Genomic DNA, 16916 nt, shown 5'->3' with positions numbered 1-16916 from the left:
AGCCAGTCACTGCATGGTGTGTGGAAGTGTTTGCGGGCCAGACTTGAAAAGCGGGGCCAGCCTACCTGCACCACACTCTCCTTACTAGTGGCAGTATAGTTTCAGCAGGACAGAATCCTGTCATACTAAATTAATGTTGTTAATGTGAATTTCCTTGGTTTTGTGGTTGTGCTTGTAAAATAATTGGTAAGGATGATCTGATGTAAGGCTTAAGAACATGGGGTTTATACCTGCTTCAAGGTTTTCACACACTTAGGCAACATTACAATAAAGCTAAATGAAAACGCAGGGGAGGAAGGGCTCTGTTACTCACATTGAGGTACACCAGATTACAAGCTGTGCTTTCTGTGTGTTACTGAAACAAGTAATTAGGTGTCTGAGCTGCTGGTCCTTCACTAAGAAACAAGAGGAAAGGGATTCTCAGAGTAAAGGGGTGGTCTGACCCCTCACTCCTTGGAGGAGACCCTGCTGTGCAAGGCTCCAACAGCTGAAGCATCCTGAGGGTGTGTTCCGTGAGATTCCTGTGGCTGAGCATCTGGCCTGCTCGGGTTCTGCCAGACTCCCAGAATCCCAAGCGGAGATGCTGGCGGATTTGTAATGAGGTGGTGGAAAAAGCTGCCAGGAGAGGCTGGAGTTTGCACTGAGCTCTGTTTCACAGAGGGGCATTCAGAAGGAGTGAGCAGCAGTGCAGAGCTCCAAGCAAACAGTCCCCGAACAAGACACTAGGAGTGAACAGTGAGCAGGCCACTGCAGATCCCAAATGGCTGAGTTGCTGCGAGGAGGCCGGGTCTGCATCTCTTTCCTCAGGCCAATGGGATACAGCCCCACCTCAAACTCAAAATGGCCCAGGGACCAAGTTAGAAGGACATTCTCTCAGCAAAGCAAATAAATGCCTGTGCCATTTGCAGAAGTGAGAACAGAGCTCTGGTCAAACGTTTGACTACTTGACAGTCTAATGAGATGGCCTGAAAGTCTGGACTGCTTGTAATAAAAATATTTTTAAAGTTATGTAACTGGGTCACCATGGAGTTTTTCCCTTCTTGTAAATATTACATAATTACGAGAAGGAAACACACTTAAGGGGGGGGAGGCAGACAAATTGGCTTAAGATGAAAATCTGGGAACTGAGGCTGCTAAAAGATACCTTCCAGAAGGTAATCTGGGAACTAGAACCATGACAAAAGCCTTTAAAAAGTCTCATTAGTGGAAGTCTACTAAACCAGGGTCGCTGTGTGTATGCACACAATAGTCTTGCAGTTTGGGGCTTATTTCAAAATGCCATGAATAAAACCCAGACAGTCCACATTTCCAGGGTATTTAAAACACTCCTTGGTTGTTTTGGAAACCTCAATCCTCATGGTAAAACTCAACTACCTAAGGGCCAGGTTAGATTTATTTTTCATTTCTTGTTAAATTTCCATCCACTACCATGAAGAAGATACTGGCACCTCTACTCAGTGTCTAGAAAATAGAACCCCCGAGGAGAAACCAAGATGGCGGCATAGGTAAACACCTAAACTGCTGCCTCGCACAACAATTTCAAAACTACAACTAAAAGACAGAACGGACACCATCCAGAACCACAGGAAAGCAGGCTGAGTGAAAATTCTACAACTAGAAGGAAGGAGAAAAGCTCACAGAGAATTGGAGGTACGGCAAAGGGGCTTTGTGCGCGCAGAGAGGAAGGGCGGCTGAGAGCCTGGCTGACTTCCTCTGGCGGAAGGGGGAAGGAAGCCTCCGACCGCACTGAACCCCAGTTCTGACTGCACTGAACCCCAGTTCCGGGCGAACCCCTGGGGACCCACGCTCTTACTGGGGGAGTCTGGACTCTCGGGCGGAGACTCGAGCTGGGAAAGGCAGAAGTCTGAAGGCGCACGCGGGCCAGTGCGCACAAAGGCTGCGGAGGTTGCCATAGACTTTCCCTAGTGGAAGGGAGTCAGAAGATCCTGACTTCACTGAGCCCCAGTTCTGACTGCAGTGAACCCCGGTTCCAGGCGAGCCCCTGGGGACCCACGCTCTTGTGGGGGGAGTCTGGACTCTCGGGCGGAGACTCGGGAGCCGGGGAAGGCGGAGGACTGAAAGTGCACGCTCGCGCGCGCGCCGGTGCACACAAGGGCTGCGGAGGTTGCCGCGGGCTTTCCCTGGTGGAGGGGAGTCAGAGGCTCCTGACGGCACTGTGCCCCAGTTCTGACTGCAGTGAACCCCGGTTCCAGGCGAGCCCCTGGGGACCCACGCTCTTGTGGGGGGAGTCTGGACTCTCAGGCGGAGACTCGAGCTGGGGAAGGCGGAGGACTGAAAGTGCACGTGCGCGCAGGGGCGGGGCTGACAGGAAGCCAAGACTGAGGCTCCACCCCATCCAAGCTGAGCACAGAGGCTATTGCAATTTGGCAAGTCTAATCCTATAGGGCTGTCTCCAGCACCGGGCTTCTCCCAGCATAGACACAGCTGATCCTTACAGCCAACTGACCCGGAGGTCAATTCTTCCCAGTGATACCAACAACAATAAAGACTTAATTACAACAAGGCTGTACACACAGTCCACAAAGGGGTGCACCAAGAGTGTCCACCTCAGGTTAACTGGGGAAGCAGACCCACTGGGCCATATTGGAAACCTAGCACAAATATCTACCTTACCAACTCAGGGAATCGGTGAAAATGCGGGGTCAAAGAATCAGATCACAAACGAAAGAAATGGAGGAAAACAAACGACTGGATATAGAATTCAAAACCACCGTTATAAGACTTTTTAAGAATATCCTAGAAAAGGCCGATAAATATAACGAGACCCTCGAAGATATGAAAAAGGACCAACTAGAAATTAAACATACACTGACTGAAATAAAAAATATTATACAGAGACCCAGAAACAGAATAGAGGAACACAAGAATCAAGTCAAAGAATTGAAATACAAAGAAGCAAAAAACACTCAACCGAAAAAACAAAAAGCAAAAAAAAAAATCCAAAAAGTTGAAGATAATGTAAGAAGACTCTGGGACAACTTCAAGCGTACCAACATCAGAATTATGGGGGTGCCAGAAGAAGAGAGAGAGCAAGATACTGAAAACCTATTTGAAGAAATAATGACCGAAAACTTCCCCCACCTGGTGAAAGAAATAGACTTACAAGTCCAGGAAGCCCACAGAACCCCAAACAAAAGGAATCCAAAGAGGACCACACCGAGACACATCATAATTAAAATGCCAAGAGCAAAAGACAAAGAGAGAATATTAAAAGCAGCAAGAGAAAAACAGTTAATTACCTACAAGGGAGCACCCATACGACTGTCAGCTGACTTCTCAACAGAAACTATGCAGGCCAGACGGGAGTGGCAAGAAATTTTCAATGTGATGAATAGCAAGAACCTACAACCAAGATTACTCTACCCAGCAAAGCTATCATTCAGAATTGAAGGGCAGATAAAGAGCTTCACAGATAAGAAAAAGCTGAAGGAGTTCATCACCACCAAACCAGTATTATATGAAATGCTGAAAGGTATTCTTAAAGAAGAGGAAGAAGAAAAAAGTAAAGATAAAAATTATGAACAACAAATACATATCTATCAACAAGCGAACCTAAAAATCAAGTGAATTAAAAACCTGAGGAGCAGAATAATCTGGTGAATATAATAGAATCAGGGGCATAGAAAGGGAGTGGACTGATAATTCTCAGGGGGAAAGGGGTATGGGGGGTTCATGAAGAGAATGGACAAAAATCATACACCTATGGATGAGGACAGTGGGGGGGAGGTAAGGGCAGAAGGTGGGGTGGGAAAGGGGTGGAGGGGAGCTATGGGGGGGGGAAAAAGGAGAAATAATTGTAATAATCTGAATAAAGATTTATTTAAAAAAAAAAAAACAAAACCTGGTGGAGATGCTGCTTAGGCTGTTGAAAATAGTGGGCAGGGGCTAGGAAGAAAAGTCTGGGCTGGAAATCAAGATTTAAAAGTCATTAGCAGATGATGAAAACATACCAGTTTACTCTTATGCAATTTGACTATGAGAGAAGTTGTCTGGAAAAAGAGAAGCTTAGGAAGAAGAGAATTGAGGAAGGGACTGAAGATACAGGAGCATGTCGATACAGTGATGGACAGCTACTGGAGAAGGTAGGAGAGGGTGATGGGTTGGCTTTAGTGAAGAGAATGGGAAGAACTAAGACAAGGGTAGGGGCTGCTATGTGTAATTTCAGAGGTCAAGAGTAGGAAAGCTTTAGAGAGATCGGGTTTAGGTGACATAGACAAAAGACAGATGATTTGTGTGAATAGAAACAAAAGCTTCTATTAACATGCAATTGCAGAGAGTTTGGTTTTCTACCTGTCCTTTCTAGCCATTGAGCTATTTAATAGATTTAGCATTTCTACATAATTTGTCAAATTATTTATTTTTAAAATTACACCTGTAGGCATAAATACAGTTTAAAATAAGTATATAAATGTGAAGATATTATACAAAAAAAAAAAAAAAAAAAAAAAAAAAAAAAAAAGAAAATAGAACCCCCATTTATTTTATTATCTTATTTCAAGATGGGGGACACTAAGAGAGAAGATAGGGCAATGTGATCTGGGAAATTTCTGAGGGGCAGCAGCATTCCAAGGTCCCCTACATGTGGTGGGGAAATAGGCAAATGATCAAACATACCTGCGACAGAAGATAGAGCGAAACCGGCAGGCTGATTTTGGGCCGTTCTCCACCCTTGAATATTGAGGGGAAAGAGAGAAGTCCAGGTCACACAAGTGAGTGGCACAAAATACATGCAGCCAAAAGCCATCTGTCTGGAGAAGGGGCACCCTGTCCCCTAATTTACTCCAGGACCCTGAGTTATTCTGGTCTGGCGCTAGCTAGTCAAAAGTCCACTCTGCAAAAGAAATTCACAACCAAATCCCATTCAATACCATTTGCAAGACTATGATTTTTCCACCTGAGAAATCTTTCATCATTAGTCACGGATTAGAGGTTTGACCCAAAAGAAGAATTGGCTCCTTAAATTACCAAGAATGTTAATTTTTCCCAGCTGGGACATGGAGAGCCCTAGTCCCAGCCTGCTAGGAAAGCCCCCATCCCCCTCCCCAGGGCCCTATTCTCAGGAAGAGCTTTTAAAATGGGGCAGGAAGACTGGGGTACTACAGCCTCTGAAAAGCCTCTCCTTTGCACTGAGCCTCACCGAGCTCCAGCTCACACCAACCCTGAGAGGATCTTCAGGACCCTCATTTTGCTCAAGGAGGTTAACTGCCTTGTCCAAGGTCACAGAGTAAGAAAAGGGAAGAGAGAGAATTTAAACCCAGGTCTGAAAAGGCCACTTCCCATGCTTTCTGTCTGCCTCCCAGAGCTGCCTCTGCTAGACTTGGTTAGGGTTGCAATTTTCTTCCATTTACTTATTTTTAGTAAGAATCTCCACCTTCTACCTCCAAAAAGAAAGCTGCACCCCTGTGAGACACATCTGGCTCTGTCCCACATCTTGCTGAGGCCTCTGCCCCTTAACTCTGGGAGGGATTGGGCAGAATGCCTCCACTTCCTGAAGCAGCATTTCTCATGGGGGAAGCAGAGAACTACCAGCTCAGAATTTCCTGGGGGCAGGAGGGGGCAGGTTAAATATGGAGATTTCTGGTCCATCCCAGACCCACTGGACCAGCATCCCTGAAAAAGGAGGACACCTGAGGATGTGCACTTTTAATAGGCATTCTCCCCACGAGGGACTCTGAGCCTGCTAACTGGGGACAGTCATTGCCCTGGGAGCTTCTCCTAAGTGCGTTCCATCCCTTCATGTCCATTCTGTGCAAGTTTTGTGGCTGGCTGGATCTTCTCCAAATCGATTAACCCTGGCAACTACCAGAAAAAGTTACCAAGGATGAGAACACCGCAAGAGAAGGATGCACAGAAGCCAAAACCTAAATTCATAGAGGTTTCCTGTTTCATTCTGATGTCAGTATTCTTTTCTCATTCACTTTAACAGTTTTTACAATCTACCCCTTCAAACAAACACTCCTCCCCACTCCTTTCTCATTCTCCCTTCCTCTTCCCCCTAATTCCAGGAAATAAGAGGAAAGGCAAAGAAAACCAGTGTGCTTTGAAACAAATCTCTTGCAAGCTCAAAGCTATGGCCCCTTGCAAATCTCAGCCCTATTCAAGGTGACTGTCCTTCCCTCCTTCTGAAGACCTTCAGCCTGCAAGAGCAATGGGGCCAGGCCCCCAGACTCACCTTGTCCTGGTTCTCCAGTGAGTACACGTAGAGGGGTAGGAAGAGTCTGTTGAGCAGGTGATCCGTGAGCACGTCATTGAGGAACTCACAGTTGATGATCAGGATGTCATTAAGATAGTGCAGGTGGTCCAGGTGCTCAGCCACCAGGTCACTCAGTTTTCCTCGATTCCGGTGCCTGCCAATAAAAATGACAACCTCAGTCTGGAATCCGAAGCTCAGAGTCCTTGGGCCTAGATCAATGGCCTGAGACTTAGGTCACTGGGTGCACTCATTCATACATCAAGTATCTGAATTAGTTTCAAGAAACATCTATCCTGCCCTACCATGGGGTACACAAAGGGAAAAGGGCCTAGTCCACTCTAATGTATTGATTTTAGGGGACTCCTCGGTTACCTCACCCTCTGGGGGCCCCAGCATAACTCACCCCCCCACCACCACCACCACAATCACAAAAAAGAGATGGATAAACAGCAAAAACCAGCTAAGCTCTTGGCAAGCCATTTCACAAGAGTAGCCACTAGCCAATGTGGCAAGATCCCCTCGCTCCCACAATAAGCAGTATTAATGGAACAATAAATCCTTGCTAATTAAAATGCTCTAGGAGTTCCGAAGAGAAAAGCAACCCTGACCTTATGTGGGACAGAGCACAAGGACATGACATGCCACCTTTAGGCCCTAGCAGGTCTCTATCTCCTTGCAGTGAAGCAATAGCATGCTGGTTGGCCCCATGGGTGAGTCAGTCTCAACCTCACAAAGGATGGCAGAGCTCCTAAAATAGCTGGTGGGCTCATTTTCCCCACACCTAAAGTGGTATCTGTTGCAAAAAGTAATGCAGGTAGGATAAGACATTTTGTTTGTATTATGGGTATTCCTCAAGTAATAGATGGCCATTTTAGAAGAAAATTAAAGAAGAAAATAAAAGAAAAAAGAAGAAGAAGAAGAAGAAGAAGAAGAAGAAGAAGAAGAAGAAGAAGAAGAAGAAGAAGAAAAAGAAGAAGAAGAAAAAGAAGAAGAAGAAGAAAACAAAAGCAAAGCCTCCTCTAGCTCCACCAGTAACAGATGATATTTTTGGACTTGTGTCCCTATATTCTGTTTCTCCACGTTTCTGTCTCCCCATAGTCACACCTAAGATTCAGGTGTTGTATTCTATACATCTAAACCATCTCTACTTTAAAATCGGGATCAATTTTGCTTCTTTTATATCTTTGGATAACCATCCTTTATTATACTTTAATAAGATATGTAGTAAGTATTTATGCCAAATACATGTTGTAAAGCATAATCGTATGAGTACCTATGGACCCACAGCCCACCTGAGACCTAGAACATTTATACACCTTTCACAAGCTTTACCCCACTTAAGATACTGTGGAAATTTTTCTTCTGCAGGATAGCTAATGCACTTTACTTTTTAAACCTTTATTTTAAAAAACTCTTATCAAAGCAACATATGCAGATAGGTTTAAAAATCAAACAGTACTGATAAAGCTGATTAAAAAAAAAAAAGTAGCAGCTCCTGGTCCAACTTCCCCCAGCCCTGCCTACTCTCCACAGGAGGTGCTTTTTAACTTTTAGTTGTTTCTGTGGATAGTTCCTCCTGTATTCCTATAAAATCTGAGAGAACCTCTATTTTGTGACTGAGCAGCTATGCATGATGTTATGCATTATGTTATGACAGAACTCTTTGTGCTCCCTCTGCTCCTTCCCTCCAATAGTCATTGGCAATTGATGTTGACATTATCATAGCCCTTCACTGCAGAGACAGAGGACTAGGGGTTCATTTCCTTCCTTGTATAACCTGTTCTCTCTCTGGAGTTAACTGCCTTCTTATGTTTCATATCTACACCTGCTCATATCCATATGAAACTCCCCCACCAGATTTGCCATCCACCTTTCCTTGCCTTTTTTTTTTTAGTTTTAATTTAAATTCATTATTGTTTAAACTTTATTACATATGTCACCTTTTTCTTCCATTGACCTCTCCCAACCGCTCCCACTCCTCCTTGCTTCTTTGTCAACACTATGCTCTTTCTCTAGTCCCCTCCCCCTACGGGACCTCCTTCCAGAGTCCCTTTATCGCCCTGACCCCTTCTAGGTGTGCCTCTCACTAGTCTGTGCAAAGCTGTCACTCTGGGACAGTGGTTCTCAACTGACAGCAATCTTAAAGGAGACACTTGGCAATGTCTGGAGACATGTTTGGTTGTCACAACTGCAAAAGGAGTGCTACTGGCATCTAGTGGGTAGAGGCCACGGATGCTGCTAAACAGCTTACAATGCACAGAACAGCCCCACAACAGAAAATTAGCTAGTTCAAGAGACCAAGAGTGCCGGGTTGGAGAAATCTTTCTCTGGAATTTCTATTCATTACTCTAGGGTTCAAATTACCATCTTCATCTTTAAAAAAAAAAAACACAAACAAAAACAGATACATTGAGATATAATTCACATACCGTAAAATTTGCCCATTTAAATCACAAAATTTAATGGGTTTAGTGTATTTGTAGAGTTATCCAAGCATCATCACAATCAATTTTAGAATGTTTTTTATCCCCTCCCCTCAAAAAAGACCTATACTCATAGCCAGTTACTTCCCAATTCCCCCATAAACCCCCTTCCTCCAGTCCTACAAAACACTAATCTACTCTCTGTCTCTATGGATTTGCCTATTCTGGACATTTCATATAAATGCAATCATACAATACGTGGTCCTTTGTGTCTGGCTTCTTTCACTGAGCATAATGTATTCCAGGTTCATCCATGGTGCAGCATGTATGAGTGCTTCAATCCTTTTTATTGCCGAATACTATTCCATTGCATGCAAATACATGTTGTTTATTCATTCACCAGCTGACAGATCACTTTCATCTTTTTACCAGCTGCCTATCACCTATCTACAGGTGTACAGAATTTACTAACCCTCATCCTCTCTGGAAGGTATCTGAGTTGCCTCCAGTATTCCACTATTATAAAAAGTAGACAGGTGGGTGGAACCTTTCAGAGTATGGAAGTCCATATTATGCCTATACATAAGCGAGTAAGTTTTATTCTAATGTTTGTTTTTCCTCGATGAAAAGGAAATTCTCCCCTAATCACTCTGTCTACCTAACAAGTACCCCACAAGGTCACTTACTCCTCATCAGTCTGCACACAGTTATCAAGTTCGATCACGTGGCTCCCGATGAACCAGACCAAATTGGAGAAGTAAGGGACAGCAGTTTTATCTCTGATATAATGTAGCATGGCCTGGTTATCCACTGGGAAAATTCACAAAAGAAGAGAAAAAAAGAGTCAAGCTACCAAAAATAACTTGGGGGAGATTAAAAAAAAAAAAAAAAGAAACCATAATGAAAAAGTCAGCTACTATTATCTGAATCTTTTCTGTTTTCCCTGAAAATACTTGAAAATGGTTATTTTATTCATAAAACTAGATTTGTCAAGGCAGTTCTTATGCTATTTTTATGAGTAATAAAATTAATTGAGTTCAACTTTAATAGTGCATTAGAAAGCCTACTTATCAGCGGTGTGTTTAGCTAAATTACAATGAAAGCTACATTCTTAAGCAAGTTTCCTGTGTATACATGTAATGATAAGAAAGCGAAAAACCAGAGGTTAATAACTTACATGACACTGGAATAAGGAACACGGGACTCGTCATTGAAGGAAAGGCAAAAAACAGACAACGGTTAACAGGGTTAGGAACTGGGATGGTGAGACAGCTGCTCAGAGGGAGAGAGCTAGGGCAGGAGGCATCTAAACTGAAAGACACAGGTTAGAAGAGAACAAGAGAAAACAGATAACAAGAGGCAGCAGAATTGCAGCCTGGAGCAGGTCTCAAACTCAGAAGCCAGGCTGGCAGATGACTCAGTGAGTGAAGCCAGCAGGCCTGGCCAGTGAACATGAGCAAAGGGGGCAACTGCTCCTCAGCACAGGTTCACCACCACCCTGCAGCACTGTGAGCCCAGAATAGCCAAATCTACGTTTTCAAGTCAAAAACCCAGATTATTACCCAAGATCTTCTAATGCTTAAATACTGGCAACTATAGTCCTGGCTGGTGTGCTCAGTGGTTAGAGTGTCAGCCTACACATCGAAGGGTCACAAGTTCAATACGCACCAAAGGGTCACAGGGCATGTATCTGGGTTGCAGGTTTGATCCCCAGCCCCAGTCAAGGCCCATGCAGGAGGCAACCAATCAATGTGTCTCTTTCACATCAATGTTTCTCTCTCTCCCTCCCCTCCCCTCCCCTTCCACCCCTCCTTTCTACTGTGTCTGAAAATCAATGGAAAAAATATCCTCGGGTGAGGATTTAAAAAAAATACTGACAACTATATAATTTTTCAAAAAATATCTAAGCCAATTAAAACCTGTCTGAGGACTGGACTCATCTAACCAGGCCCTCATATTTCGACCTCTGGATAGGCCCTACTGAGCTCTTAGAAAGGCTCTTCAATTTAACACAATCCCTGAGCTAGGCTGGAGTGAGTCCCAGAGGAGCTCTTACCCCTCCCAATTAGGGTCATCTCAAGTAACAACATCCTAATTTGTGAAGGTCAAAGCCCTTTGGTTCCTGAGAAACAGTCCTAGCATCAGTGTGGTGATTACAGGGAAAATAACAAGAAGGCATTACCCCGAGGGTCAATTCCAGGTGGGGAAGGGGGAGGGGACTTGTGTGCAGCCAGCCTTTGTGCTGGTTTGGGCAGGGAGCTGCGGTAGCCTTTCTCCCGAAGGCAATGATTTGGGTATTAAGTTCATCTTGAAAGAAAGGAGGGCTTTGCAGCAGGATGAGAATACAATATTGCCCCCTGCTGTTCATGATGTGAAATGCTTTTATACATGATTTAAAGATAACATAACCCCTGGAAGTATATCTTATAGGCCAAAACAAAAAATTTAAATTAACATTTAAAAGATAACTCTGCTTTATCTAATTATCACATGACCATTCCAAGTCCCACATGTGCCTCTCTTAGGACACTACTACTTCTGTGTTAGCACTAAGATAACTTACATGACACTGGAATAAGGGACAAAACTGAGTATGCAGGGAAAAGACAGTGGTACAAAATTTCTTTAAGGGACCAGCTAAATGTTCAATACCTACAAGCCCTTTGTGAGACAAGCAACCACAGCTATAGTAAATGAGCTCCTGAGAGGGAGCACTAGCTGCCAAAGCAGAAATCATAAGGAAAACTTACCTTTGTAGACGTTCAACGTGATGGTTCTTACAGCAATTCTAACCATGCTTTCAGGGTGATTGAAAAATTTGATGGCTTCTGTGTACAGGGCAAAGTCATTAGTGTGCTAAAACAAAAGAAGTACCAAAAAGGAGTTACAAACGCATAAGGAAGGCCTGCCCCCACCCCAGCTTTCTGAATCCTATCACAGACATCAGTCAAAGACCCCTAAAAATATTATCAATATGGACGTTAAGCCAGTGGTTCACTCCCAATGGGGAATGTGGGAAGGAATGGAGAAGGGAGATCATGGAATAAAAAATGGTCCAGACCCAGGTTAAAGATCTGTTCTACCACTTCTTAGCTATGTGATGTAATATTTCTAAGCCTCTATTTCTTCATCTAGAAAATGGGGATAATAATTTCCACTTCATAACTGCCAGGAATAAATGAGGTTACTTCCAACACAATGCTAACTCCAGCACCTGTTACCTAATAAGTACTCAGTAGTAATGCTGGTTATTATTAGATGCTGCTAAAAAAAAAAAAAAAAAAAAAAAAAAAAAAAAAAAAGGCAAATGTCAAGTTTTACTACATCCAAAATGTCTCTTGCCTATTATATAATCCTTTATTTGGAAATACTAAAAGTGTATACAATATCATGGAGAAGGAGGGTCTTAGGAATATTCTGACATTAAAAAGGGATCAGAACAGACAAAACAGTTCAGAACCACAGAACTCCACTGAAGAGGGCCTAGAAGAGAAAGGTGGCGTACTCGGCTGCCGTCTTCTGGCCACTTTTCCCACAGTCTCCAGAGCCAACTGAGGAGCACTCACAGCAGTGAGGGAGTGGGGACGAGGCCACCTCCAGCGAGGTGACAAGTGTCTAATAAGAAAAACATGACTTTGAGCACTAGAAGTCAAGTGTACACTTAACAATTTGGTAGCTACTGTACTGGCCCACATAAAAGAGGAAACGAAGCCCACCTCAACAATGAGGCTCCCACCACTCCTCTGATGACCAGCAGGATCTTCTTCCAGAAGCATCACTCTGCTCCCAGAATCCCAGTGTCCTACCCGCTTAGCTGGGTGCACAGAAACCCAGGTGCACCTGAGTGGAAGGATAGTGTTTCTCTCTCTGATCTGAACTTTGCAGGTGGGTTTTCTTCCACCTGGAAGAGCCCCTCAGAGAATGCTAATGTCATCTAAGTGGTCTCTAAACATGTTTATTGAGCACCTACTATGTGGCAGGTACTGGGCCACACAATGTTGATTTTTCAAATTGCCACAGTTTGTGTGATTGGCAGTTAGTATTCTTCCCTTTGAGGCCAGCTCTTCCCCACTACCAATCTAGACAAACAAAACCAAGGTTCAGGTCACTGTTGCCGCATCATATGAAAATAGCTAGATGGACTATGCTCAAACTCAAAGGCTATGTTTGGGACTATGATCTGACTTTAGATATGAGGCTTCACAGCACATGTAACCACCAATCAGAAGACACCTGCCATGCAAACAGCAAGTGGTTGTGTGATAGCTGGCCTCCAAGATGGCCCAATGATCCTGACCTCCTGTATTCACACTCTTATATTGTCCTCTCCTACACTGAATCAGGCTCCCTTTACGGCCTAAAGAATATGGCAAATGTGATGGTGTGTGGCTTCTGAGGCTGGGTCATAAAATGTATTGCAGCTTGCCTTGGTCTCTTGGATCATTCATTCTAGGGGAAGCCAGCACCAACTGGCCAGCCTTATGAGCAAGCCACCTTGGAAACAGAAATTCCAACCCTAATTCCAGCCTTCAGATGATGCCACGTCATGAGATATCAAGCCAGAAATGCTCTGCCAGGCCACTCCCAAATTCTAGACATACTGTGTGATAAATGCAACACAATTCTGACCAGAGAGACATGAGAGGAAGTCTGCTGGGAGGCTTCTGAAAAAGAAGGTTTTTGGAAGTTAAAGAGACCAGAAAGGAAAGTGATCTCATCAGGCTTTTCAGCAGTGGCACGTGAGCATGTGAGGTTTGGAGCTGCTGCAGCCGTTCTGAGATCATGAGGGTCGCGCCTGAGGAAAGATGCCAACTGTATGGTCAGCAGAGCAGGAAGATGGAAAAGCTTGATCCTTGATGAAGGGGTTAGCCACAGGATGAACCAGCCCCAGGACAGCTGGAATCTGTACCTTTTGGTATGAGATAAATTGACTTTATTGTTCAAGTTACTTTTAATTGTGAGAACAATAGCAATTTATTTATTTAAATTTTTAGTAATTCTCCCAAGGATTACTAGGGATGTTAACTTCTAAAGAACAGCAATAACACACGACTGGTGTGGCTCAATGGTTGAGCGTCAACCTATGAACCAGGAGATGATGGTTAGATTCCCAGTCAGGGTACATGCCTGGGTTGCGGGCTCGATCCCCAGTGGGGAGCGTGCAGGAGGCAGCCGGTCGGTGATTCTCTCTCATATGGATGTTTCTCTCTCTCTCTCTTTCTCTCTCTCTCTCTCTCTCTGAAATCAATAAAAAAATCTATATACTTTTAAAAGAATAGCTATGACTTTAGGGAGCCAGGTACATACTAGGTGCTTTGTGGGCATCATCTCATTTAATTCAATCCCTGTAAAAACCCTATAAGGTATATATTATCATCCCCATCTCTCAGAGGAAGAAACTGAGGCTTAGAGGACTGGGACTTCTGTAAGGTCACACAGCAGGGAAGTGGCAAAACTGGGTCTGAATGGACTTCCTGTTTTCCCCACAGGGTAACACGACCCCCAAGTCAACTTCCATGCACTTTTCCCTACCAAGTATACCGCTCTCAGTTAGCAATAATTGAATTTTACATAAGAAATGGAAAGGTAACTTATTAAATTAAAAAATGTAAGCATGCCAAGGCCAAGCATTGTTGCTATGGAAATCAGAAAGAACAAGCACATAAGTGCTTTGTAAACAGACAGGAGGCCTCCCGGACAGAAGGTGCTGCTCTGACCAGCTGGCTTTGCATCCAAATGCACCTCCCAGGCAGTTACTTACCTCATTGTAAAAAAAATGGACAGTGTGGTTGTTGAGTTTTAACGAAAGTGTTTTCAGGAATGATATATAATATGCCATAATCTCTTCATCGGAAAAGTCAAACTTATGGACAATGATAGAATTTACATAATTATTAGAGAGCAAATAATCTAGAAGGAGAAAAACAAAAGAACAGGTTAATTCGTGCTGGAGGATAGACAAATAGAGAAAGTCAGGTAACAAGTAGATGACCATATGAATATACACAAACCAGTCAACCGTCTGGGTGGGTGGGGTTAAACAAGCTAACAGAGAGCAGCTTAACCTTTAGCCATCAAAGAAATCAGCCACTACACGTAGTCACCAGAAAGTTCAAAATCAATGCCAGAGAAAAGCCCGGGGTACCCCACCCTCCCACACCAAGCAGAAAAGAACCCTTGAACATTTTCTTCATTGCCGGCACAATTCAACACAGAGCTGGGAGTGGGACAAATGAGTTGGTGCGTGGGCATTTCACAAACAACCCACGGATGAGGGTAAAAAGCACTGTATTTTATAAAAAGCTTCCCCATTTTGCCCTCAAAAGTCATCCCATCATCCTGAATGCCACAAAGGGCCTCACACACATGGTTTTTTTCTCCCCATACAGCTTTTATAGCTTTTCATAAAAAGCCACTTTATGCTGAACCTCCACTACATGCCCAGCATCAGGCTGAGTGCTTTACACTGTAACTGTCACAACGATACTGCAGAGTAGGTCTCATTCTTCCCATTTTGCAGATGAGTAAAAAAAAGCTCAGAGAGGTTGATTAATTTGCCCCAAGAAACAGAAAGTTGCAGAGGTGGAACTCGAACCAAGGTCCCATGTCAAAGCCTGTGTTAATATCATCACTAATGGGGGTCAACAATGATGAGGGCCTGGAGGCACTGGGGCCAACTGAAGAACAGCTACCCCCTCGAAGCTCCCAACTCCTGGCCCCTTCAGAAATGCAGGTTCAGCATGGTGAGAGCTTCCAATTATGCAAAGGAAGCTGGGTAACACAGATTTTAATGCTGCATCTCCTGAATTTGCAATGTTGGCCACTAGGATTGGCTTGTTTTTAAAGCTGTGCTGGCCTGAAAATACAAGTCTGTAGACCAGCAGTGGCCCATGGGCCTTTATAGTTCATGACCTTGGCATTGGGCCCTCCTCTAAGTCCTCACCAGCCACCCTTCAAAGCAAGCTCTGCTGTATCCGGTCTGTCCTCTGGGCTGCCAGCTTGTGAGCTCTGCACCACCCCAGCTACTTCCCCACAAATGGTTAAAGGCAGAACACGATCAACACCTGCACCAATAGGTAGACACACAAGGCAGGAGAGTGGAGTGGCTCAGAGTGTGGTCCTTGGAGTAGCAGCACGGCATCACCTGGAGCTAGTCAGACATGCTGGATCCTGGGCCCATTCCTAACCCCACTCACATCTCTGGGGGTAGGCCTGGGACTCTGTTAAGAAACCCTACAGGGCTTCCCACCATCTCGTGTGTGAGACACTGGGTTAAACATGGACTTGGATCCACACTGCCTCTGCCACATCCTAGATGGGTGACCTTGAGCAAACCGCTTACCCTCACCACTCCCCAGTCTTCTTGTTTGAAAACTAAAATAACAATACCTTCCTCACGGGGCTGTTCTGAGAATTAAAAATAATACACAAAAAGCACTAAGAACAATGAGAGACACAAAGTAAGCACTCAATAATGTTAGCTGCCATTACTTATTACTTTCATTTGGAGATTCATAGTCTCCACCACCATATTCCCAGGACTGAACAGTTGCTCTTAGGTGAATCGAAAATAAACCATTAAGCTATTTGGTGCCAAAGAGGTACCTAACTTAGGCCAAAGTATTACTGAAAAGACTATTTGGAATCACCAAACACAATATAAAGAGCCAGCCAGGAGCCCAGGGCCATGAGAGGCTATGGCAGGGGCCACAGCTGGGTCCTCCTCAGAAGCCAGCTCTCCGGAGAAGCCACTGTATTCAACACACACTGGGTATTCTGGCTGCACAGACAGGCCATGAAGTCTGTAATCTTAGAACAGTTGTCAAAATTTCTTGATCAGAACAATAACTGAGGCAGATATTGGCGCCTGCTCCAAGAGAGGAGGCAGTGTGTCTGGGGTGAGGGCCCAAGAATCTGACTGTGTTTAAAAATGAGGTACACATTCCACAAATCTTGACTATACAGCTTGATATATGTGGAAATGCACATATATAGGAATGGTTAGTACATGTACCTGTGAACTGATATATATACACTTCACAAATCTTAGGTGTCTAGCTTGATGAATTTTTGCAAATATAGACACCATAAGCACCACCCAGACCAGACATAGCATATGTCCAGCTCCCCAGAAGGTCCCCATAACCTTGTCCAGTCATTACCCCCTCTCCAAAGATAACCCCTAGTCTGACTTCCATCATTAACTGGCTTTGCCTGTTCTTGAACTTTATAGGCATGGAATCATACAGTATGCACGCTTCTTGTCTGGCGTCTTTCAT

General features: G+C 44.1%; 1 protein-coding gene across 4 annotated transcripts in view; it reads right to left on the bottom strand.

Annotated features, from left to right (window-relative positions):
• CLEC16A (C-type lectin domain containing 16A) overlaps nucleotides 1–16916 on the bottom strand; it is a 231621-nt gene that overhangs the window by 190477 nt on the left and 24228 nt on the right. For 3 of the 4 annotated variants that reach the window (XM_080679440.1, XM_080679438.1, XM_080679439.1), the window contains exons 4-8: nucleotides 14399–14547; nucleotides 11388–11493; nucleotides 9324–9447; nucleotides 6194–6368; nucleotides 4636–4689 (exon numbers count right to left, since the gene is read on the bottom strand). In XM_080679440.1, coding sequence (XP_080535566.1) covers nucleotides 4636–4689; nucleotides 6194–6368; nucleotides 9324–9447; nucleotides 11388–11493; nucleotides 14399–14547 — 608 coding nt within the window. Of the gene's footprint in view, nucleotides 1–4635; nucleotides 4690–6193; nucleotides 6369–9323; nucleotides 9448–11383; nucleotides 11494–14398; nucleotides 14548–16916 lie in introns of all 4 variants that reach the window. The other variant, XM_080679441.1, reaches the window with a different exon arrangement.

This window comes from Plecotus auritus (assembly GCF_963455305.1).
Source record: "Plecotus auritus genome assembly, chromosome: 7".
NCBI lineage: Eukaryota > Metazoa > Chordata > Mammalia > Chiroptera > Vespertilionidae > Plecotus > Plecotus auritus.
This window is presented reverse-complemented; position numbering and strand designations above follow the sequence as displayed.